A 26,573-nucleotide genomic window follows, 5' to 3' on the forward strand; every position below is an offset into this window, starting at 1 on the left:
AATCAATTTTATTATTTTTAACATAAATTATTAATAAAAAATAATTACTCACAGATATATCCATGGGTAATTATCTAATTTAATTTTTATTTATCATAATTACTTATAAATTAATTTTATTATTTTAACATAAATTATTAATAAAAAATAATTAAAATCCGTGGGTAATTACCGACAAATAAATTTGTAGATAATTATCTAATTTAATTTTTATTTATCATAATTACTTATAAATTAATTTTATTATTTTTAAAATAAATTATTAATAAAAAATAAATCCGTGGGTAATTACCCACGAATTTATCTGTCGGTAATTATCTAATTTAAGTTTTATTTATCATAATTACTTATGAATTAATTTTATTATTTTTAAAATAAATTATTAATAAAAAATAATTACCCACGAGTACGTCCATCGATAATAACATCGATAATTTCGTGGGTATTGATAATATTTTAAAAAAATCATTTTAAAATTATATTAAATAATACTCTTGTTTTATTAAAAATAATATAGTTCTAAATTGGTAAAATTATTATAAATGTTAAGAAATTATCTTTTAATTTTAGACTATCATGCGTCAATATCATTTCACTAATTATATATTTCTCAATTTAAATAAAATTAACTATATAATATTAAAATATATTGATAGTTAATTATTATTTTATACTATCATTTAATTATAAATTTTATATATATAATAGTTGGTATGGTGAATTAATTAGCATGAGAAAATTAGTTAAGTATTTAAGAATTTAATTTGTTAATTTTATCATTAAATTTTTTAAAGTTATTGACAATTTTTTTTTCATTTTATATGAACAATGTTTTAGACAGATAATCTGTGGGAAGTATCTGTCTGAAACATCATAATTTTCTCACAAAAAAATTCGTAGGTAATATCCGTCGGAATCAATTATGTTTCAAATGGACACATATCTGTCAGAAAAATCCGTCGGTAATATTATTTTTCAGACAGATATTTATCTATGGAAAAAAGTCCGTCGATAATAAGTATTTTTTTTTGTAGTGTCATGAACAAGAATACTAAGGTCCCACTTTCAATTTCAACTTAAATATTTTCCAAAGCATAAATGAACATAATAAAAGCAACAAATACAATGTAGAAGATTAAATAACAAGCTTCCCTTATGTCGAATAGCTCAAAAACAAGAAAGGAAAGGAAAAAAGTCAAAAAATGAAGGCTCCCTAAGAGTTCGTCATAGGACAACCTTGACTTTTGATTCATAGTTTCCTAGCTTTTAATCTCCAATCAAAACCACAACTTTGCTACAAGGAAGGAATGTGACGCTTTCATGGAGTCATAAGAAGAAAAAAACTCTTCTGACCCCGAAGTCTATCTCTCTAAAACTTATTTATAGATTTTTTAGTATATGAACTTATGAAGTTTAAGCCTTAAGAAAGCCTTAATTATCTTCTCCCAAATTTGGTCAAGTTTAATTCTAACTTAAAACAACTCAAAACAACTTAACTTTCAATGATCATTTGACCCTTAAAGTTCTTAACCAATAACAATTAAAACATAACCACATTTAAAATAACACATAACATATATTTAAATAATAAAGCAATAAAAGCATGTAGTGTTACATTATATTTATGAAACTAGTATTTTAACTTGTTCAAGATACTTACTTGTTTATTACATATAACTAAGTTTTATAATATATATAAATAAATATTATGTTCGAATATATAAATTATATTATAGATTTATGATAAATAATATATATTGAAATAAGAAATTTATTTTTATTTATTGATAATTTATTTTAAAATATTAAAATAATTTATAAATAATTATGATAAATAAAAATCAAATTAAATAAAGTATTTAAAAAAATCCTTACAAACTCTCTCATTGAAAAAATCTCCTATAAATACTTTCACACAAAATAAATATTTGTGTTTAATATATAACATTTAATTAATGACGGTGGTATTATCACAATTATTTTATATATATATATATATATATATATATATATATATATATATATATTATGTGGAACTTAGAGAGTGAAACTTCTACTCTCTATACTCTTTTAATCAAACATTCTTTTTACTCCTTTTTGAAATACATTTCACATACTAATTTTGTTTATAATCTAAAGAGATGAAAGAGAGAGTAAAGAGAAATAAAACATTTTAAAAATATTTAAAAAAAAACATTAATTTAATGAATAAATAGGATATTTATCCATAATAAAAAATATTCATGAATGAATTAAATAATATTTTTCTATAAATGAAATGGATGAATTGAAATTTAATGGATTCAAATTGATTCATGAATTATTTTTATCACATGCATAATTTGTCTAAAATATCATAGATTCATCTATTTTTCACCCTTAGTCTCTATAAGAAAAAAAACCCGTGGATAATTATTATTTTTAAAGAGAATAAATATTTTTTTATTCACATTTTTTTTTTATTTCATTTAAAAAGATATATTAATGGAAAAAAAATTAGAATACAACAACATAGGGATTTAAGCGTCTTTCAAAAAGATATACGAGTTTCTTTAATAAAATAATAATTATTTTCCTTAATTTATCTATATATAAATTATTTAATCATTATAATTAAAAATAATATATTGATTAAAAAAGAATTATTTTAGCAATATTATATTAAAAAATTGTGTCTAAATATCTCAAGTTGCAGCTATTATGTGATAGAAAATGTATACATAAATACTAATAAAATAGAATATTTGTAATTAAACATTTTCATAACTTAGGTGGTAGTTATGATGTACTGATCCCCTATATGAAATAATATAATATAAAATTTTCTTTCTAACTGACAAATTTCGAATTGCTTTTTATTTCTTCGTCCACTCCTGGCTTCGTCTGTCTCTCTCTTTCTCTGCGGCAACAAACAAAGCTAACACCTTATTTTCTCTCACTACTCCAACGAACAAACAAACACCTCTTTCTCTCTCTCTCTCTCTCTGCTTACGCTTCTCTCTCTAGGGTTTGGAGCTTCCACGCCAACACTCCCTCACGAGAGAGAAGCGTCTTACGCAGAATTTCAGTAGGGTTTTTGCTCCTCCTTCATGCGAATTCCATTCAAACTCCCACTCATTGTGATCGAGCGAGTTTCGCTTTTCACCGTCGCACGAAGAAGGGCCTGCTACCTCGAGCTCGGAATTTCGTTTCGCGAAGGGAATTCGTCGTCGATTTCGCTTGCTTGCTGAGGTGCGTTTGCTGCTGTTCCACTCTCTTGTTCAATTTTGTTTGTGAATTCTTGAGCTTCGGTTGAGAATGTTGAGCTGAATTCTTCTAGCTTTGGTGTGTGAACTTTGAACCTGTGTTGCTCCTTGGAGTTGGGATGATATGAGCGAGTGAGAGTGAGGGTGTTTGTGGGAGAGAGAGAAGCAGAGTATTTAGTTATTTATTAAAAAAAAAATTAGGTGTATGGTTAACTGAGTTGGAGGGAAAAGAAAATGAAAATTCACCTGGGTATCTTTTTGTTGGGTTTGGAGAATTAGATGATTATGATGTTTGACAAGGTTTTTATAAAGGTTTTACGAACGTAAAGGATTTTGGAGTGGTAAGTGATACCCGAACAAATTGTGTCTGCATGGCGGCATTTGTCTACAATTTCTCACAACATCATGGGTACTTTGACTGCTACCGTAATTTAGACCTTGGTGTTTTAACAATACGCTAGTAGAGATTTCCTTTTATTTGCTTTTAAGAAATCTTGCTGAGGCATGTTGGCTTAATACTATGATTGCTGCTGTTTCAATGGTGCAGGTAGAAGAATTATAGGCACTGATATATGTAGATAGTAGTGGCTTATTTGAATTATACTGTGGCAAGCCTGGTGGCCGAATGTTGCTTGGTGCTGCTCAATGATAGTTGCTATGGATTTGAATGCCTCGCCTGTGCCGGAGGAAGATGAAGATGCTTTTGAGAGCCAGGTCGAAGAGTACCATGCGCCAGAAGAGCGCATGGAAACTTCAGTTGATATTGCTCGCCGGGTATCCTTTCCTCTATTGTTATGCTTTTTCCTCCACTTGATGATGTCATGGTGGTCTAAGTTGGCTTTGATTTATGGTACCGTGGACTGCTGTGATGGTAGTTTCACATTTATTGTAGTTTCACATTTATTGTTATATTACATATATAAGTTATTTTCATGTAGATTTTTGTCGAGTTTGGTTGAGACCCTTACTTTCATTTTAATGGGTCATTTTAGTGTTAAATTGACTTGACTATACTATATGGCTGTATGAACAATTATGCATATAATCTTTGTGAATCTGGATGCTAAATTTTAATATTGCTGATGTTGGATAGAAGTTGTAAATTTGGATGCTACCATCCCCTGGCATGGAACAAGATCAATTTATATAATTTATAATTTTTGTAAAGTGCTGTTGGAAACTTGGAAGTAATTAAATCATATATCCTGCAATCATAGTAGTCAATAGCATTCTATAGAGGGATAGTAGAGCAGCCTTGGGCGATTTTGGGGTTCAAAATAGCTGATATTCACATGTTATGGCGGTACTACAATTATATGGTCTTCAAAAACCCATTTTTATTAGAATCAAGTAAGCTGATTCTAGTAGATGTCCCTGTAGTTATTAGAATTTGATGATTCACAATTCGAATTCTACAATTTGAATTTTGATACAATTTGGATACATATTGATTCATATCATAAGATAAGTCTCAAATGACTTTGTATCTTACATAAAAGAATCTATGCAATTTCGTATCATCAATATGATTTTCACATGATTCAACAATTCGTTATTTATTCTTTTCTTGTTTACTTTCACCCATTCTCATTAAAGAAAATGAAAACTGATAGGAGACCTGTGGTTAAACAGGTCTACGTTAGGAGGGAAAAGGGGGACAGTTAGTTAATTTTGTAACTAACTGATGACAGTCTGGTAGGGACTGTTAAATTGTATAAATAGGAGGGAATAAGGGAGAAGAAGGGGAGGAGAAGTATTGTATTTTGGGAGAGATAGGCACTCTCGAATTGCCTGATTCATTGTATTCTTTCTTTCTGTTGTGTTGACAGCAAGAACTCAAGAACAATAATACTACAATCTTTCGTTATTCTCAAATTCTCTCTTAATTTCCAGTTGAGACCTATCAACTGGTATCAAAGCAGGTACGAAACAGAGGCGATCAAAGATGGAAAAGAAAATGGATTTTAGGTTGGAACAGGTGGAAAAGGGATTGCAAGACATACAGAAGCGCGCGGTGGAGGAAAGTGAATGGCGGCGTAACATCGAGGGGGCTATGCGCGAAATGTTGGAGCAGTTGAAGGAGATGAGAGTAACCATGGGAAGCAACGGCCGCGAAGGGGACGAAATTCATGGGGACCCAAGAGCGGAAAAGAAAGGGTGGATGTGGCGAAACCTGGAATTGCCGCTGTTCCAGGGGGAGGACGTGTTAGGATGGGTTGGGCAGATGGAGAGATATTTCCGATTGAAGGGGGTATTGGAGGACGAAAAAGTGGAGGTTGCGATGGTGGCGATGCAGGGGAAGGCGTTGACGTGGTTTCAATGGTGGGAAGGCAGAAATCCAAATTCTGCGTGGGTGGGTCTCAAAGGGGCCTTGTTGAGACGGTTTCAGCCAGAGATGGTACAAAACCCGTATGAGGTATTGTTGGGCCTTAAGCAAGAAGGGAGTGTGGCTGATTACAGGGAAAAATTTGAGGCAAATTCTGGGCCTCTCCGGATCGGGGATACCAATTATTTGAAGGGGATTTTCTTGAATGGTCTCAAGGAGGAGATTAAAGGGGAATTGAGGTTGCATCAACTCAATTCATTAGAAGAAATTATGGATTTGGCCCTGTTGATAGAGTCCCGAAATTCTATTCTCAGGAAAGAAGGGGGTGGATCGTCTGCTACTAATAACAGAGGGGGATGGAGCAAGAACATTTATGGCAGCCGGAGGGAGGAAGAGAAGAGGAAGCAAGAGGAACCTACGGTGACGAAGGAAGAAGGAAGAACAAATTGGCGGCGCATGACAGATGCGGAGTACCAAGACAGGAGGAGAAGAGGGATTTGCTTCCGATGTGAAGAGAAGTATGCACCGGGACATGTGTGCAAAAACAAGCAAATTCGAATAATGCTGTTAGAAGAAGGCGTGGTAGTGGAAGATGAAGAGGAGGAAATCCAATGGAGTGGTAAACCATCCACCACAACATTAGATTTTCGGAGCATGGTGGGAATGACTTCAAAACATTCTTTTAAATGCTGGGGGGAGATAGGTGATAATTCAGTTTTGGTTTTGGTGGATTGTGGGGCTTCCCACAACTTTATTGCTGATTCAGTGGTAAGGAAATTGGGGCTGGAGGTGGAGAGAACTGAACCGTATTGGGTGAAGGTAGGGGATGGGCATAGTGTGAAGGCGCAGGGCATGTGCTCAGGGTTGGAAATGGAGTTACAAGGGGTTCCGTTGAGGCAGAATTTCTATCTGTTCGCTTTGGATGGGGTTGACGTGATTTTAGGAATGGAATGGTTGAGGGGGCTGGGAGAAATTAAGGCTAATTTTGATAAATTAACCTTAAAGGTTAGAGTGGGAGGAGGGGTCTATCTAATCAAGGGGGACTCTTCTTTGAGTGTGTTGGAAGCACCCTTGAAAGGCACCCTCAAGCAACTGAAGGAGGAGGACGAAATCTATTGGGTGGAATGTTGTGTGGCAGAAACGGAGTCAGGGGAGAAGATGAGAGCCATTCCGGACAGTATTCAGAAACTCTTGGAGGAGTTTGAGGAGGTTTTCAGGGAACCCCAGGGACTACCCCCGTCAAGAAGGCAAGACCATGCGATCAATTTGAAGGAGGGAGCGGAGATCCCTAACCTCAGACCATATAGATATCCATATTATCAAAAAAATGAGATTGAAAAATTGGTGCAGGATATGCTGAGAACCGGAATTATCCGACCTAGCATCAGCCCTTATGCTAGTCCTATAATTTTGGTTAAAAAGAAGGATGGGAGTTGGAGGTTTTGTGTAGATTACAGGGTGCTAAATAAGGTAACCGTTCCAGATAAATTTCCAATTCCAGTTATTGATGAGTTGTTGGATGAACTAACTGGGGCCACTATATTTTCCAAATTGGATTTGAAATCGGGATATCACCAAATTCGGATGAGAGAGGAGGATATTCACAAGACGGCTTTTAGAACGCATGAAGGGCACTATGAATACTTGGTAATGCCTTTCGGCCTTACTAATGCACCCTCAACGTTCCAAGGGCTGATGAACGAAGTATTGAGGCCATTTTTGAGAAAGTTTGTTTTAGTATTTTTCGATGATATATTGGTGTATAGCAGGAATTTGGAAGAGCATCAATACCACTTAAGGCAGGTGCTGAATTTGTTAAAGGAAAATGTGTTGATGGTTAATGGAAAGAAGTGTGAGTTTGCAAGGCCTCAAATGGAGTATTTGGGTCATGTTATTTCGGTCAAGGGGGTGGCAGCTGACCCTTCCAAAGTAGAAGCCATGCTTAAGTGGCCTCAACCTACGAGTCTTAAAGGTTTGAGGGGGTTTCTGGGTCTGACCGGGTATTATAGGCGATTTGTTCGTGGCTATGGGGTGATTTCTCGACCGCTGACTGAATTGTTAAAAAAGGAAGCATTCGTTTGGAGTGGGGAAGCCACCAAGGCTTTCGATGCACTAAAGCAGGCCATGGTCGAATTACCAATTCTGGCCATACCAAATTTTTCCAAACAGTTTGTGGTAGAGTCAGATGCGTCCAGCAAAGGGATTGGGGCAGTGCTGCTTCAAGAGGGCAGACCTTTAGCCTTCATGAGCAAGGCACTTTCTGAAAAGGCCCAGAGCAAGTCAGTTTATGAAAGGGAACTGATGGCGATTGTGGTGGCAGTTCAGAAATGGAGGCATTATTTGATGGGAAGGAAGTTCACTATAAAGACTGATCAGAGGAGCCTTAAGTTTCTTACAGAGCAGAGGTTATTGGGAGAAGAGCATCACAAGTGGACGACCAAGTTATTGGGATTTGATTTCGAAATCCAATACAAACCAGGTTATGAGAATAAGGCGGCTGATGGGCTCTCAAGGCAGATGATGTATGCTGCCATATCAAGAGTGGAAATGGAGGAGTGGCGGAAATGGGAAGAGGAGTTCTTGGGGGATGCTGAAATGCAAGCATTAATACAGAAATTGGTCACAGACCCGGATACGAAAAAAGGGTATGAATTGAAGGAGGGAAAATTATTCTTTAAAGGCAAATTGGTTTTACCCCGACATTCGAGCAGGATTCCTCTTATCATCCAGGAGTTCCATGCTTCAGCAATGGGGGGGCATGCTGGAGTCTTCAGGACTTTCAAGAGAGTATCGGCTGCATTTTTCTGGAGGGGAATGAAGAAGGATATTGCCAAATTCGTAACTGAATGCCACGTTTGCCAAATTAATAAGTATCAGACGTTAGCGCCAGGGGGATTGCTGCAACCATTACCGATTCCGACACAAATATGGACTGACATATCCATGGATTTCATTGGTGGACTCCCAAGAGCTTTAGGCAAGGATACCATTTTGGTGGTAGTAGACAGATTGTCCAAGTACGCTCATTTTTTACCCCTATCACACCCTTTTTCGGCACAAGAGGTGGCTCAAGTGTTCATTCAGGAAGTGGTGAGACTACATGGATTTCCGGAATCCATTGTAACGGACAGGGACAGATTGTTTTTGAGTCAGTTTTGGTCGGAGTTGTTTAAATCAGCAGGTACGAAATTGAAATATTCTTCTGCATATCACCCCCAGTCGGATGGACAGACAGAAGTGGTGAATAGGTGTTTGGAGGATTACTTGAGGTGTTTTGTAGGGGATAAACCCAGGCAATGGCCTAGATGGTTAGCTTGGGCAGAATTTTGTTTTAACACTCATTATAATCAGTCTTCGGGTATGACCCCATTCAAGGCTGTGTATGGAAGGGATCCTCCTACGATTTTCAAAGCTCAAACTTTTCCTTCCAAGGTGGAAACTGTGAATGTAATGGCAGAAGAGAGAGACGGAATTTTGGAAGAGTTGAAAGCTAACATTGGAAAGGCGCAGCATAGGATGAAACAACAAGCAGATAAGAAAAGAAGAGATGTGAAATTTGAGGTGGGGAACTGGGTTTATCTGAAGGGCCAACCGTATAGGCTCAAATCGCTGGCGAAGAGGAGAAATGAGAAATTGAGTCCTAGATACTATGGTCCTTTTCAGGTAGTGGCTAAGGTGGGTGAGGTGGCTTACAAGTTGCAGTTACCAGAAAACAGCAGAATTCACTCAGTCTTTCATGTCAGCAAATTGAAGAAGGCAGTTCCACCAGAAAAACAAGTGCAGTCCCTTCCGGAAGACATTTCTGCAGACTGGGAATTGCAGCCACAGCCGGCGGAACTTTTGTCTTACAGGTACAACAGAACAGGAGAGTTAGAGGTGCTTATCCAATGGCACAACCTTCCGGATTGTGAAAACTCGTGGGAGACAGCAACCAAGATGCAGATTGCATTTCCACAATTCCACCTTGAGGACAAGGTGATTGCTAGAGGGGGGAGTATTGATAGGAGACCTGTGGTTAAACAGGTCTACGTTAGGAGGGAAAAGGGGGACAGTTAGTTAATTTTGTAACTAACTGATGACAGTCTGGTAGGGACTGTTAAATTGTATAAATAGGAGGGAATAAGGGAGAAGAAGGGGAGGAGAAGTATTGTATTTTGGGAGAGATAGGCACTCTCGAATTGCCTGATTCATTGTATTCTTTCTTTCTGTTGTGTTGACAGCAAGAACTCAAGAACAATAATACTACAATCTTTCGTTATTCTCAAATTCTCTCTTAATTTCCAGTTGAGACCTATCAAAAACTTAAATTGTTAAATGAAAAGGAATTGAAGGAACACTTCTAAATTTATCAGATTTGATTATTCCACTATGTTATTTGTCACCCACTCATTCAATGCATGTACTTTATTTGTCTATTTCATTACTTCGTTTCAATTATTCTAAAATAGAGGCTTTACAAACTTAGATATAACTAATAATTTTGTTTTATAAGACTTATGGTCAAATTGTTTCATCTACTTCTATTTAAAGTTATTACATTGAATTGAACACTATATACCATCTACATGATATAGTTGAAGTTATTCTTTATTGTCTCTAAATCTTATGATTTAATACTAATTATGATTCACGATTCAAAAATTAGCTTGGCTATTCATTATTTGAATCTGAATTTGATAACCTTTCTAATAAACTGCCTTTTTTTGCCTGAAAGTTAGTATTCCCATTCAAATCCATGCACTTGCTCATATGCAGCAGCCTATTTTGATTCTGCCTTGAGACTGTACAGCATAAGCTTGTATTTGGCTTTATTGGAATGGTGGATAATGGAAATTACTTTAAATAATTTTTAACTGTCTTGTCATATAAAAGAAATTTCTGGGAGCTGAATTCATTTCAATAAAATTATATGTACTATCTTTTAAGGAAATTATGAGTTGAGACTTTTGGAGATGCTTAGATACTGTGTTTGAATTTGAATTTTCGAAGATTTTGCAGAAGTTCATCCAAAGTTTTGAGTTCTAAGAATCTTTTCTCTTTATCTTTCTCCCCTCCCTCTCCCTTTTCTTCCACTTCCTTATACAAAGATATATATAAAAAAGAATTAAAATAAAGAGAAAATTTTTCAATTATGAAATTGGGTCTTTGTCAGCTTAAATTTTTAATCAACATTGGTCGGAGTCCCTGACAAGATTTCTATTTAGTCTTCCAATCATATCTATGCCATATTTTCCTCTGATTCTTTGGGTTCCATAAACAAAATCAAATTTATTTTTACCTTTAATGTCTCTTCTTTAGCACAATTACTGAGTTCCTGCTTCTTTTTAGGAACGTGAAGAAAGAAAGAGAAGGTTGAAAAGAGAACGTTCGGATGACAAACCTGTGCAAGTATCACATTCACCTGGACCTGATCAGCTATTTCATACTAAAATCCTTAAAACATATGATAGAAGTAAGCTTCCCCCAGGTAAGGATATCTTTCCCCGGTCAACTTGCTATCTAGCCAGCAGTAATTAGTAATGCCATTTCATTCATATTTTGTTTCAACAATTTAATATTTTTTAATAATGCTACTGTTGACTCTGTAGAATTGGAAAATTCAGATAACTCTTAATGCTATTCCATTTCTATGCTTATGTTGGACTATTCTGTAGGATATTTATTATGTCACATATGCTTTTTTGCTTAATTTACTCTAAAATTTGTTTCGTGGTAAAAAAACAATAGCATGTTATTTTGTTAGTTCCTAGTATGGGTGTAAGCGGATTGGGTTAGGTTGGATTTGGATGAATCTGTTACTCAACTCGATCAAAATTTAAAGAGTTGGATTGGGTTGGATATGTGCAATTTTTTTAAAAACTCAACCCAATTCAACTTGATCACAAATAGATTGGGTTGAGTTGGTCAATCGGGTCAACATAATTAAATTCATTTATTTTTGTAAAAATTTAAATATTTCAAAATAGATGTAAATCATTTGATACATTGTTGCAAATACAATATTATCAACCTATAAAGCAAACAATCATACAAACTAAATTCCAAAACAAATTTGTTAATTTGTTACATTATTATCAATTCAAAAAATCAACATTAATTAATACAAAATAAAATTTAAAATAAATATTATATTGTTACAATGCTATCAACCTAAAAATAAAATCTGTTACTGAGTACAAGTGATAGTGAGTATTATCCTGAACAAATGATCATACAAATAATAATAATAATAATAATAATAATAATAATAATATATGACCTTGTCGGACTGGATTGGGTCACAGGTTGAAAAAACAAAACCTGTTACTCAATTTGCACAGAGACGGGTTTTGATCGGTTTGGATTGGTGGGTTATCTGTATACGCTTACACCCTTAGTTACTAGCAGCTTTTGTTCTTTTGGTGCCGAGTGAAGGTTCTGTGATATAACAAAATGACAAATACATGGTATTGGAGCATTTTATATTTATGAAATGCTGTTGGGTTGCTTTTTCCTCATTCGTTTGATATACTCAATATACTTTGTGATAGATTAAGACACTTGTAAATGTAAGTAGAAGATAAAGATATTGAATTACTATTTACTATTATCATTTTATTATTTACATGCAGGTTGGTTGGATTGCCCTTCATTTGGCCAGGAAATTTTTTGCATGATACCTTCCAAGGTTCCACTTGGTGAATCATTCAATGACTACATCATTCCTGGTAAAAGATACTCATTTAAACAAGTGATACATCAACAGAGAGTTTTAGGGAGAAAAGTAAGTAGACTTTATTCAAAAATTTTAATGTTTCATAATACTTTATTCTGTTTCCTCTGCCTTCTAATTTAATTTTAAGTGCAAGAGATCTAAATGAAAGGGATTTCTAGATTCTTAGAAACAAAATAAAAGAGATTGATGCAATCTCGTTATGTTTTTTTAATTAAATTACTATCTTTACTTCTTCTCAGAAGCACCATATATTTTGTATCCATGATTTGCTTCATTTTTCACTTTCTCTTTTAAAGTGTATTACTCTATTGTGTTGCCTTGCAGCTTGGTCTGGTAATTGATTTGACAAATACTTCCCGATACTATCCAGTAGCAGATCTTAAAAAGGAGGGTATCAAGCATGTTAAGGTTTGTAATGGTTGACCTTTGCTTACCAACTATTTTTTTTAATCATGTCTTTAAAACTGTCACTCCTCTTTCTTTTCCTTACATTTGAGGATCATTACTGTGATTTAGATTCAATGCAAGGGCCGCAATTCTGTACCTGATAATGTATCTGTTAATCATTTTGTCTATGAGGTATGTTTCTTTCTTTCTCATGTTGTAATCTTCCTGAGTTATTTTGAGGAATGTAGCATCTATTTCCTTTTCTTGGGTAGGCTAGCTTGTTGTTCTTTACATGATTAAGCATATACATCACCTCATCAACATATTCAAGAAGTGAGGACTCCTAATACTTTCAAAACTATTTCATGTATTGATTTCATATTTTCTTTTATGACTTCTTTAACATTTTCTGCAGAATATTAGATGCTTGCAAAATTCATTGTTATACCATCTGCCCTTTTTTTTTCCCCTTCTAAAATATTATTTTTTTATTTAATAATTAAATGGTTTTATATCTAATAACCTAAATATTATTATTTATCTTATTAAATTTTACCATTATTTTATATTTCTATGCAGACATGTGATGCAATTTTTGGCTGCTTATATTGTCTGTGTTTTGAAATTACAGAAAAAAAAAATGGAATGCTTTGTTCTTTTTGGAGAGTAAAAAAATAGATGCTTTCTTTTAGAGCAACATCATTTTGGTCACAAGTTTTTAACCATATGGTTTTTTTCAACTCTAGGTTACGCAATTTATATCACGTCAAAAACACTCGAGAAAGTATATACTTGTTCATTGTACACATGGTCATAATCGTACAGGATACATGATCATCCATTATCTGATGCGCACAATGTCAATGTCTGTTACTCAGGTTAGTGTTGGAATTACCATATGATTTTATATCCCTGCTAAAGATGCGATTTTAAGTTAAGTATTTATACTTTTAGATTTGATTATTCTGCAGGCAATAAAAATATTTTCGGATGCACGCCCTCCAGGAATCTATAAACCTGAGTACATTGATGCATTATATGCATTTTATCATGAAAAAAAGCCTGAAATGATAGTTTGTCCCCCTACCCCCGAGTGGAAGAGAGCTCCTGAACTTGTTGATCTCAATGGTGAAGCAGTGCCAGATGATGACGATGATGATGGAGTACCAGGCTCTCCTTTGCATGTATGGATAATATTGAAAGTGAATTCTGTTATTTTGGCCTTTATTGATATCTCATACTATATGAATAGGTTGTTGATCTTCCATTGTGTTGATCATGTTAGTCTTGTTTCCTGTTTCTTACTCCTAATAAGGATAGGTTTCTTCTTGAGAAGCTCATTTAGAAATGTGAAACTCCTTTGAGATCAAGTCCTTTGCCTGGGTGGTTTAGCAATTCTGAAGTCTTGATTCAAATTGGGTGGAGCTTGGGATTTTTCCTTGTGGGGCAACCAAAGAAAGAAAAGAAGAAGCAATTCCAGGGACAAACTTAAAGATTTTCTATTGAAAAAAATATGAAAGTATAACTTTTCAAAAACATTTTTTCTGAGGTGGGTGGGGGGCTATCTGCTGCACTACAGCGGTTTGATTGTTTATGCATTGTAGAGTGGTGAAGTTCCTTTGCAATAAGTTATTTAATGTGTTGGAGGCCTGTTGGTTGTCCCCTTGCCTTCACTTTGAACAGATTATGTTAGTTTGTTTTAAAAATTTTGGAAGATCAAGTGCTAACATTTGGTGGTGGTGCTAGTTTTGTTGTTCTTTGATGTACTTGATTTGAGTAGAACGAAACCAAGCTTCTACCCTACTTTGCATTTGCAGCATCTCATTCTTGCTGGTGTTTTGCTCATGGCAATTATGAGGGATTTTCCTGTTCCATTGCAAAGAGAATGGGCAGCCTTGTCACATTCTTGACTTTTTTATTTTCCTCCCTTTTCTCTTCTTTGTTTTGGGGATTTAACTCCCTCTTAGTTGTAGTACTTCCTTTTTTTCTGTCTAATAAATTCCTTTTCAAAAAAAATGGGCTGTGGAAGAATTGTGGGATTTCTGAAGAAGTCATTTGTCTCTGTTTTTCCACCATTTCATCTTTTCTTTATGTCCATTTACACTCCTGTCAAATGCATTATCACTGTTGAAGGTTCATGTGTCATAGAAGACAATGCTGCATTTTTTTTTCTTGTCAGTAAGATTTTTACCGACTTTTTTTTTATTTTTAAAAATGGGTCAGTCTAAGATAACATTGACTTTATCTCGTTACATTCTTGAACCCAGTCGTCAATTAGTTGTGTACTTTAGATGCTTTTGTCTGAAGCTGATTCTCAATATCTTTCCTATTCTCTCAGGAGAATCATGAGACTGACACAATAATGACAAATGACGATGTTTTGGGAGATGAGATACCTAATGATCAGCAAGATGCATTTCGCCAGTTCTGCTTTCAAACGCTCAGACTAGGTGTTGGGGTAAGCCTTTTAAATAGTTGTCTTCCATGTGCAAGTTTATCACTTGGATTCCCATTGTGTTGACAACTCAGTAATGTAATTAGGATGTATTTTATAGCTTCACTGAATCTTTTATTGTTTGTTCAATTACATTGCTATGAAAAAATTGGTGGGCATTCGTTTTGCTTGTTGCTCTATTCTTTGGTACTGTGCCTGAGTTTGTCACATTCTTGGGCTATTGTTTTGTTATTTGTGCTTAGACATGTCCAAGATTGTCAAATCATGATGCTACATGGAATCAGAAGGGGTAAAAAGCATTTAAATTGTGGATCGTAACATGGATTGTAAGATCTTGCTAAAATGCAAAATTATACTTAAAACATACATACATATCTGTGTGTGTTTATAATAACAAAGATAAGAAAATTAACCATTAAATCACAACCAACACTTGAATAAACTGGAATTGTGCATAAGATTGTCAAGTAAAACTTCAAACACAAAAGATAACAAACTGAAACAGCAAGTGAATATGGACCAAGTAGCACAACAGCCTGAAGCCATTTTTCAGACAGCAAATCAAACAACCCTCCTACAGAAAATGAGAGGAGAACACAAAGTTGCACATAGATAATAGGGGACCAAGTTGCACAACAGAGAAGACCCAAGTTGCACCATGAAGCCAACTAGTCAAGAACCAAGTACAGTGAACAGAGCAGAAGAGAATCGCACAACCTAGGCTCAGGAAAAGAACTACACAGATGTGACCGTGTGGGAAAAGAATCACAACAGAGAAGCACAAGTGCACAAAACCCATAATGCAGTTTGGTAGAAGAGAGGCCTGGTCAGAGTTGGGTGAGAGGGAAATTGAGAATCAAGTGAAGAAAGGAGGGTTTTTAGGCAAAATAACTTCAAAAAAATTGTTTTTTCCCCCGAACTGGATCATGTGATCTGACCTACCAAACAGCATCAACCCAGTTCGGAGAAGATCTATGGTCCTGCCTTTCAGCAAGTAAAATCATTATTCCTACTCCAGTCCTGCAGAGATTTAAGCATGTTGCAGCCCCAAAACTCAGGATCATATGATGATAGTATGAATGAAAGCACAATGCTGACAACCTTGGACATGCCATTATTATATGTTTGCAAAATGTTATGTTATTCTATAAGTATCTTTCACTGTAGAAGTTTTGCTACTTTTGTTGAAAAATGTTATTTTGAGCCAGAATGTCATGATTCCTGGTTGGCTTGGAGCCTCTTTCCACAATGCTGTGAAATCAATAAGACCTTTTTAGTTAGAAAGGTTGGTTTATATTTTTCAAGGCACTTGGCCAAAAATGCTTTTAGGTGAGACAACAGATGCAAAACATCCAGTTATGCTTTCATATATGTTTATCTAAGCTGCTGTTAACATCCACTTTTACATTTTATGGTTTGCCTTTCCCTGCTTAATGTACATCTGATGTTTTTATTATATATTGCCATCTTACTGTTTCTTATGGTGCAGGCCAGAGGGCACATGCAATTTCCTGGATCACACCCAGTTTCTTTAAACAGGTCCAACTTATCTGTGCCATTAATGCACTATATTGTGATATGTTATAATAACCAACCAGTAAACCTCAGGCTGCTAGTTCTTTAGCTACTATACTTTTCATATACCATGCTTTTAAACCTTAACCAATCATATGATTATGTTGGTTGTTAGCATTGGGTTTCTTAAAATGAGTCATGCTTCTTGTTCCCTCAGGAGGCCCAATTAAGACGTCCCTCAGGCTTATTTGGGCCTCGCCCCTTTTGGTTGGATTCTATTCATCTTTCTCGGTTGGGTGAGCCTGGCCCATTCTGTCTTGATTGTTTTATGCTTCCCAATCGAACAGTTCAACTCACCTATTGTATGGATTGGGGCTTGTCATTGTTAGTGACACCACAGAGGCAAGATGTGACCCTCAACGATAGTGGTGGGTTTACTCGAACCTAACAATGCCCCCAACGCACATGATCAGGCCAGTATGTTGAAGAGTTTACATGATTCTGCAACTAATATAAGCAGAAGCCTAGATGGTATGAAGGATATAAAACTTGGAAGATCAAGAGACAGACCGACTATGATCTCTTTGGATCAAGGTTGAATCTGCAGTCTCTTGAGACTTGCAACTAAGGATACTACTTAAATTAATTTTATATCCCTAGATTTACCCAGAATTGAATTTTCATAAGTGAGATATCCTTTTTTATAAATATGAAGAAGTTTTTTAACATGAAGCGAAAGGAGGATTAGAAATCCTCCTAAACAAGGGAATGGAACAGAAAACCAATAAACCAGAGAAACTCAATGGAACAAATATTCCCAATCCCTTAACACATTTTTTTAATGAAACCCCATTAAAATAAATGACCATGCTCTTAATGCCGAAAAGATACCAAATGCCTAGTCTTATCCTAAATCAAATGCTGTGCCAAAGAAACTCCCTTAAAATTACAAGTTTCACTCCTAACAAATTTAACATATTGTAGGATAGATTGTCTTTGCTACAAAATTTTAGCCTCTACTTCTACCAAAACCATGAAAATTAATAATCAGAATTGGTCCAGGGACCTGTTACATGCCCAACATTCAGCAAAAATGCCAAATAAGGAAAAGTAAGCTAACCTTTAATTTGTAATTCCTAACTAGTTTTACATCCTACATCTTAATTGCACAAGAGAGTGGTTGCCTATATATCGCCAGGCAGTCCATATTAATTTTTTTATTCTTATATGACCTCTTCTGTATCATTTGCACATGTTTCTTCATAGCTAGAGTTACAAACCATTGCTCCAGTGCCAGATCTGTCAAGGAGAAATCAGATTTTAATGCTCTGTACTTTTAATATGTAGTCATTTAAGAATATACTAATTGCTACTTTATTGTTTTATGGTTAAAATATTTTTTTAGTCCATATAGTTTCACTTTACCTTTTAATCCTTATAGTTTAAAATAGATCTTTTTAATACTTATATTTATCTTTTTCGATCCTTTTTAGTCCATACAGTTTAGTATAGACCTTTTTAATCCCTATACTTGCAGTTTTTTTAATATTTTTAGTCCTTGTCGTTAATTTTCTTTTTGTGGCATTGTTTTGTATTGATGTGATAGAGGTTTTCAATTGTGAGGGTAAAAAAATTGTGTTTTAACAATGGGTATTGCAAGCAAGGGTACACAAAATACACTAAACATCAAGAGACTTAATTTAGAATAGTTTTAGCAAAATAAATTTGCCATCAGACATACAAAGTTGAATTAATACCCCTATTATATCAATACAAAAAAAAAGTTACAAAAAAGAAGTTAATGACAGGGATTAAAAAGATTAAAGAACTACAAGTATAAGGATTAAAAAAATATATCTTAAACTATAGGGATTAAAAAAGATTCAAAAAGATAAGCATAGGGACTAAAAAAGTCTATTTTAAATTATAGGGATTAAAAGGTAAAGTAAGTAATACTATAGGGACTAAAAAAATATTTTAACCTTATTTTATGTTTTTCTTTTTTTGGGATTGGGGGGAAGTCGTCATTTATATAGTTATATAAATAAACCTTTAAAATATAAATGAATCAAATGATGCTAATGAGGGAATTTGGAGAGTCTATACATATATCGACGTAGCAACAAACTCTTGTTTCTTTGTTTGAATTATACCAATTAGTGACTTTTTCCCATAGTTTTTCAAAACATAAAGGCTTCCTAAGTTAGATCATTTATTTATAAACTTTGTATTTTTGTGAATATAGAAATTATCTTTATTGATTGCAGGAGTTATTTTCAAGACAAAGTTCCTGTTGATTTGTCATTTTATCTGTATATGTTAAATTTGATTGCTTGGTATGCAGGGAGAATTTACAACTGTTACGACAACGTTATTATTATGCGACATGGAAAGCTGATGGAACAAGATATATGATGCTAATCACTATGGATGGATGTTACTTGATTGATAGAAGCTTCAATTTTCGAAGGGTCCAAATGAGGTTTCCTTGCAGGATTACGAATGATGTATGTGTGCTACTTCATAGTGGATGATTCTGATAGTGTTTGTTAAGCAGTTTTAAATTAAAGGTGCACAAACTGATATGTATATATCCTTGGCTTCCAAGGGCATGGCTGAGAAGACACACCACTTCACATTACTTGATGGGGAGATGATTATTGATAGATTGCCAGATTCAAAAAAGCAGGAACGGAGATACCTCATATATGACCTGATGGCAGTCAATGGAGTATCAGTAATAGAGGTTTGATATATTTGTAGTGCACAACATAATGCTGGATGCTTTACTTTGGTTTTGACTAAAATTGTTTCATTCTTTGCGGACTTTGGGAGCAGGAAATCACTCATGCTTGCCTTTAGTTGTTAACTTGTTATTTATTTACATGGTTGAAAATTACTTAAAATTATAATTCCACCCAACTTTCAAGTTCTTGTTAACTCAGCAAACACTATCCTACTTTTTTCCGAGAGCATTCTCGCACTTTTCTTTAGGGTCATAATATAGCAGTTGTTTCTTTTTATTTAGTTTAGTTTCTATGAAGGGAAAAATGGCAACAGTTACTATATTGACTTCAAGATTGATATATTTTTTATTTTCTCTCACCATGTGTTTAATTTCTGGTTGGAGTAAGGGTTAGAAAGTACATCCCTTTTACATCATATAAAAAAGGCTGACTTAAAAATGTTTTATTCTTGCTTTTCCTTTTGATTGCATGATTTTTTGTTAATCGCTTAACTTTCTTGTTTAATGTATCTGGTTGGTAATCTTGTTGGCTATTTTAATAAATGCATGGTTTTGTAAAATCTTGTCCCATCTCTTGACCATTGGATTTGAGGTTTTTTTTTTTTGTTGCAGTTTGACATTGAACTATTTTGGTTTTGAAGATGGATTTAAGTCTTCATAAACAAAAAACCTGTCATTAGGTGTTACTGTCAGGAATTTAGCTTTACAAGTGGGATTAAAACAGGAACTATTAGTTGAAAACCTCCTAAAACAGAAAACCATCTTCATATTCTGTTATCGAAGCAATTATATTGGTTTTGGTAAATATTATCCATGGGGAAATTTTTAATAATATGTCTAGTTCATTTAGGGTTTATCAGGTCAGATCCTAAGTCCTAACCATCATTTGAAATTTCTATGTGGATCAATAAAAGTCTGATACATGTATTTGGAATCAAATTAGGCTGTTAGAGATGTAATAAAGGCATTCATGAGTCTTCACATAACAGCTTAAACTTAAAGGAGAATTGGTCCTTAGCAAGAAATTAGAGCCTCTGGCCAATTGTCTGAGAACTAAAGTAGGCCTGTCCATTCACCAAAATTTTCCAGTTCAAATGATTCTTTTGTGAAGAATATGAATATTACAGATGCAAATCATGTAATAAGGTCATTTGTGAAACTTCACCTAACAACTTAAGCTTTTAGGAGAGTTGTCTCTTGATATAATTAGCGGGTGAAACTGGCATAGAGCGCCCCCCCTTCAAAAATGCTCTAACAGCATAGCAGATATCAAAGTGGCTGCTATTGTGAAGAAGTCTGATGAAGGATCTCTGAAGTGTGTTTAGAAATTTTGAAATAAAATGGAGACTATCCATAATAAGTATGCACAAGAGATGTAACTGTTATAATATATGAAAATATCTTAGGACTAATTTCCCTATTTCCTATTATCTCTTAGGACTGATTACCATATATCCTTATCACGTGATTTCTTTCCCTAATTAGTTACAATTATGATTAGTCCAAACTTTGATACAGCACTTTGTCAATTCTTTGATACAAAGTGAAATAAATGCATGATTTAGTCCAAACTTGGTGCAGCGGCCATTTTATGAACGGTGGAAGATGCTTGAGAAAGAAGTGATTGAACCCAGGAATCATGAACGCTTTCAGAGCAGAAATCCTTACTACAGATATGACATGGAACCATTCAGGGTACGCATATCTAACCCTAAAAATGGGTGCATTTTAAGCTCCATTTTCCTCTGCTAGCTTGGCTATTTATACATTTAAAATTATCAGGTAAGGAGGAAAGATTTTTGGTTGCTCTCTACTGTCACGAAGCTTTTAAACGAATTCATTCCAAAACTCTCACATGATGCAGATGGTCTCATATTTCAGGTGGGTTTAATCTCTTTCATTGTATTAAACATGATGATGAGATTAACTCTTCTGATATGTTGAATAATGAATAACGTATTCATGGCTCAATGCCATGCCAACAAGTCACCTATTTTCAGTCATGTGGTTTGTAGCCTTTTAAGAATTTTCCTTCCCCCATTGGTTCTCTCTCATACCAGGGTCTACATACAACTCGCAACTTATTCAGCATGAGAATGAATATCCTTCTGGTTTCTGTAGTGATCTTAAAATGATGTCTGCTAAAAGAGACAATATACCTAGACTAGCTCATGGAAGATCGCTGTTACCTAGACTAGCTCATGGTTCAGATACATTGATCCATTCATTTTATTTTCTTTCAAATCCTCCTTACTACATAAACAGGGTGTTTCCTTTTTCTTTTTCTTTTGTTATTGAAGTGCAAGGAGGTTGTTACTGACAATATTTATAACCAGGGTTGGGACGATCCCTACATACCACGCACTCATGAAGGCCTCTTAAAGTGGAAATATGCTGATCTGAATTCAGTTGATTTTCTCTTTGAGGTATCAACAACTTATTGCATAACTTGTTGGATAATACTCTTGGCTGTCTCTCACCTATTATCTTTGATCACTTCTAGTTTGTTTCAGATGCTCCCAACTAATTTCTATCTGCTTGTGTTGACAGATTGATAATGATTGTCAGCTACTTTTTCTCTATGAACGAGGAAAAAAGAAACTCATGGAAGGGTACAGGGTTGTATTCGAAGGTCAGTAAGTCATTTATTATTTCATTATACCTGTCCTACTCATTCAGTTCTGATGTTATAGTTAGAATATCAAAATAGTGTATGAGAAAATATGAGTATCTGAAAAGATCTTAGAAAATTAGTGTAAAGTGTAAACAATTCTTTAGTACTTCACCTAAATTGTTTTATAGATAGGATAATTGGTTTTGGTTCAGTATTTTGTAATACATTATAGCATTAGCATATCAATATAATAGAATATTATTTGAGGTCTTTATTCTCTTTTCCTCCCTTTTCCTCACCTAAAATCTATAATTTCAACAATGAGATTTTAGGCATCACTGTAGAATAGGAAATTCTATTAAAATCAAGTCATGGTCATGGATTTATTTGTTTCTCATTTCTCAGTAAGGTACATGTTCGTATGCCAATATGGTGTCTTGATTGGTTGGTGATTTTCTCATCACTATAACCAAATTCTGGGCTTTAGCACCCACCAGAACAGTGTATATCAGAAGCAGTGTCTCAGTTTTGCAGGATAATTATGCATTGTAAATACTGTTTTGCATGCAAGATATAGTTGTCTGTTTATAAGTCTGTAACTTGTTTGACGATTCTTAGTTTCCATTCATTGCAAATGCTTGATGGAATTTTGAATCTGCAGAAGGTTCGGATCCCTTGCATTTTTCTGGAAAGATCATTGAATGTTCTTGGGATTCTGATAGACTGGAATGGATATACAAACGAGTCAGAACAGATAAATCAACTCCAAATGACTTTAATACTTATAGAAAGGTTTTATACCAACTACTTTTTCTTTTTAGTTTCCCTCTTGTCTATCATTCTGTACTTAATTTGGGTCAATATTGATATTATTTTACATTACAGGTGATGCGAAGTATAAGAGACAATATCACAGAGGATATCCTGCTGAATGAAATAAATGAGATAATTCGCCTTCCCATGTATGCCGACAGGATAAGAATCGATAGCAAAGCCCATCACCACACCAATATGGCACGGCGAAGGTAATCAATCAGAAATTCTGGGCATGTAAATTTTTCACTGGTGGGAGAATCGTCGAATGTTGTAAGTGTATTACATCAGGTGTAAACAAAATCAAATGTATCCACTGTTGTCTGTCCGTGGCCATCATCCAAAGGTTCCTCATATTATGTAATTAGTTAGTCTTACAACTCCTTAGTTGATCCTTCAGATAGTACAGCCCAAATTCTGGCCTAAGCCATTTCCTATGGTTATCCATTTGTAAAGTTAGGTTTAGGATCGCAGTGTATAATGTCTTATAATTTTTCTTTCTAGTAGTGATTATAACTTGTTCAAAGGGTAGTTGTTTCTTAGAGTTAAAAGTTCCATTACATTGGTTAGAAAATTCCCTGTATGTGAATATTAGCTTGGGAAATACTAACTAGCTTTACAATTTCTCCAATTTGGATGGTATTCTGTATTTTGCCTTCTCAGTGTAAATTACGTTAGCTAAGCCGAAACACACTACAGCTTATTCTTCTCTAGTAGCCCTGTAAAACTACCAAATGATATTAGAATGCTGGAAGAATGAAGGTGAAGATAGAAATGACATATCAGGTCAGTCTAGCTTGTTTAGCCTCGGCCTACTATCAGGCTGCCAAAAATGGACCTATTATGAGTTTGCCAAAAATGGACTAGGCTGACCTATCAAACAAAAGTGGGTTAAACACCTTGGTCTACTGTGCCCAAGGGTGGGTTGGCAGACTAGTAAATGAGTTTGCCAAAAAATTAAAAAGGCAAAAAAAAGGTTGTATATTTATTTTGAATACTATTTGACATATATTCTTTTTAATATGTCAAAAATTCACATAAATTAATGTACTTAAATAATAAAATAAAACTCAATTTACAACAAATTATATTTGATTTGTTGCAAAACAAATCTCTAATTACATATAATAATATAAAAGCTTAAATATAATTTTTGGCTTCTATAATTGATCGTTTTTCACTTTTAGTCTCTGTAATTTTTTTGTTACTATTCATCTCTAACATTTATAATATTTCAAAAATAATGTCGTGAACTCCCTCGTTTAAAATTTTTTTACGTGATTAACAAAATTCATATTATATTTGTTATATTTTCACTTTACTATTGTGATATAAGTAAATTAATTTTAATTTCTTTTTGAACAAAATTTTAAAATGCATTTATCCATACTCTTCATGCACACCTTCTCTTAGTCGAGGAAAATCATGTCTTGGTTGTCGTCAGTGGTGAAGTTGAACCACTAGCCTCCCCGATAAGGTGTTTCACTCGTTGTCGTGACAACAGTCAAGATAGGTGGCATAAGTCTTGATATCCTTTGTCGACTAGCACAATTCTTCTTGGCCTTGGAGAAGGAGACAACATTAATAAAGTGGTGGATGCTCTGGTGGTGCATGAGCTCCTGCACAATGGGAGAGTAATGAGTGTAAGGTCGAATTCCTCCATGCTAAAGTAATGGTCAATGACAACCTCGTAAAGGTAGTGATCATTGAGAAAGAACTTGGCATCATTATCGTGAGAAGCTACTCTTTGTCAAGAGAATTAGGGTTGGGATTGGGTGGTTTAGGATTTACAAAATTTGGATTTGGATCAAAGAAAGGAAGCGAGATCACGAAGGTGAAAACGTAGTGAAATGCATTTTGAAATTTTGTTTAAAAATAATTAAAATCAATTTACTTACGTCACAATGATGAAGTGAAATATAATAAATATAATATATATTTTTTATTTTTTATGTAATTTTTTTAACGAGAGTTAACAGTAAGGATTATTTTTGAAACATTATAAAAGATTAAAGATGAAATGATAATAACAAAATTTACGGAGATTAAAAGAGAGAAAGCAATAAATTATAAGGATGAAAATTATTTTTTAACTTAAAATAAATCAAATGCATAATAAATCATAATAATACATTTGACTTAATCAAATTTAATATTAAAAATAATAAATAAATATTTGACGGGTTGGCAAATTAACCATGCACACATTTAATCTGATATAGAAAGTTTAATCCAATCCGCTAATTTTTTTTGTAGGCATCTCATTTTGTCATTTCTACGTGAAAATGTGAATGTGATTAAGAAAAAGAGAAGTGAGAATTATTACATCGAAAATAATTTCAGATTTTCACAGACTGACATTAACCATAAAAGTTGAGCATGAAATACCTTCCATGTCTGGAACAAGTACATGTTTGGAAGCTTTTAAAATATTTTTATAAAAAAATATATCTTTTATTCTTCAATTTTTTATTAAATAAATAAAAAATAAATTATTTCCTTAAAATATAAGTTGAATTAAATTTGCACTAATTTCGTTTGTAACGGAGAATAAATTGCAAATTTCTTAAAAATTAAGAAAGTGGTATATCTTTGGTCTGAAAAGTGGTGTATTTAAGTAACTAGAAAGTGATCCATGAGCTTTGGTTAATTTATACATTTTTGTTTTTACTTTAGATAGAACACCCTACTCACGTAAATAGGGTCGAAATATGGATGGCAATTGCGGCCTCATGGGGCGGGTAATAGTAAACCCACTTCTATTCTGCTAGATGAAAATTAGCCTCATATTCACCTTATATCCACGCAGGTATCCATTAAACAGGTATCCATGAATTTTTTGAATACCCACAAATATTCATGGATATCCATGAATATTTATAAATTTTTTAAGAAATTAAAAAAATTAATTATAAATAATTTTAAATTTATATTTAATGTCATTGAAATGTTAAAAATAAAAATTTAATGTTAATTTTGAACTTCTATTTAACATTAATTTTGTTGAAATAATAATAAAAATTCAAGATAATCAATAACTTAAAATACATCAATCTCACACAAGTAAGTGAAAGTCTCATATCAATTTCATAATTCCAAACGAAAGTAAACAACTTAAAATACATAAATCTTATTGGTACAATCAAAGCTAGAAAATTAATCAAATTACATCCAACATAATTCTATGGAAAGAAAATAATATGAGTTTAGTTTTAGGGTTATATGGTACAAAGATAATTAGGATATTTAAGAAATATTATTAAATGGATACTCGCAGGTATGGATATCATCATACCCGTCCCCGCCCCGTTTATAAACGGGTAAACAATTATCCGTCTTCATTATTCGCGGATATCCAATTAACATATTTATTTATTATCCGTAGCGAATTTTACCCGTAAATACCTACAGGTGCGAGTATTTTTGTCATCCCTAGGTCGAAATTTGCAAAGTCTAACTATTAATTGAAAAAAAGAAAGAAAAAAACTAAGTTAATATAAGAAATTAGTTTTTAAAATTACAAGCATCGGTCAATTTAGGGTCAGTTTATATAAAATTAAAAATTTTAAAAGTGTATTAAAAAATAATTCTTTAAGTAGATAAAATTGATTCTTGAAGAAATAATTTTAAAAATAGATACAAAAAGTATAAAAAAAAACATTTATTTTACTAAAAAAAATAATTTTATGAGAGAAAAGAATAAATAAACAGGTCATAAACAACTCATTATACTTTTTAAACTATTTTAAATGCTTTC

At 33.7% G+C, this 26,573-nt stretch overlaps 1 protein-coding gene across 2 annotated transcripts; it reads left to right on the forward strand.

The window, feature by feature from the left end:
* Positions 1-2,857: 2,857 nt before the first annotated feature.
* LOC109815064 (uncharacterized) lies at positions 2,858-23,447 on the forward strand. Of its 2 annotated transcripts, XM_083072780.1 has the most exons (18): positions 2,859-3,231; positions 3,793-4,019; positions 10,900-11,038; positions 12,183-12,334; positions 12,611-12,694; positions 12,803-12,865; positions 13,420-13,551; positions 13,645-13,857; positions 15,012-15,131; positions 16,618-16,667; positions 18,988-19,150; positions 19,252-19,389; positions 20,971-21,084; positions 21,172-21,270; positions 21,726-21,815; positions 21,940-22,021; positions 22,665-22,795; positions 22,889-23,447. In XM_083072780.1, the coding sequence occupies exons 2-18, from the start codon at positions 3,891-3,893 to the stop codon at positions 23,030-23,032; spliced, it is 2,043 nt and encodes a 680-aa protein (XP_082928906.1). In that variant the 5' UTR covers positions 2,859-3,231; positions 3,793-3,890; the 3' UTR covers positions 23,033-23,447. The 2 variants fall into 2 exon arrangements, with proteins under 2 accessions (XP_082928907.1, XP_082928906.1); XM_083072781.1 differs by lacking the exon at positions 21,172-21,270 and having other exon boundaries at positions 2,858-3,231.
* Positions 23,448-26,573: the final 3,126 nt, after the last annotated feature.

This window comes from Cajanus cajan, chromosome 4 (assembly GCF_000230855.2).
Source record: "Cajanus cajan strain Asha chromosome 4, NIPB_CcT2T_4, whole genome shotgun sequence".
Taxonomy (NCBI): Eukaryota; Viridiplantae; Streptophyta; class Magnoliopsida; order Fabales; family Fabaceae; genus Cajanus; species Cajanus cajan.

Coding starts and splice junctions, on each gene's coding strand:
- LOC109815064 (XM_083072780.1), top strand. CDS start 3,891: ATGATAGTTGCTATGGATTTGAATGCCTCGCCTGTGCCGGAGGAAGAT. Junction 19,151..19,251: donor CTTGCAGGATTACGAATGAT/GTATGTGTGCTA, acceptor TTGGCTTCCAAG/GGCATGGCTGAGAAGACACA. Junction 21,085..21,171: donor ATGACATGGAACCATTCAGG/GTACGCATATCT, acceptor TAAAATTATCAG/GTAAGGAGGAAAGATTTTTG.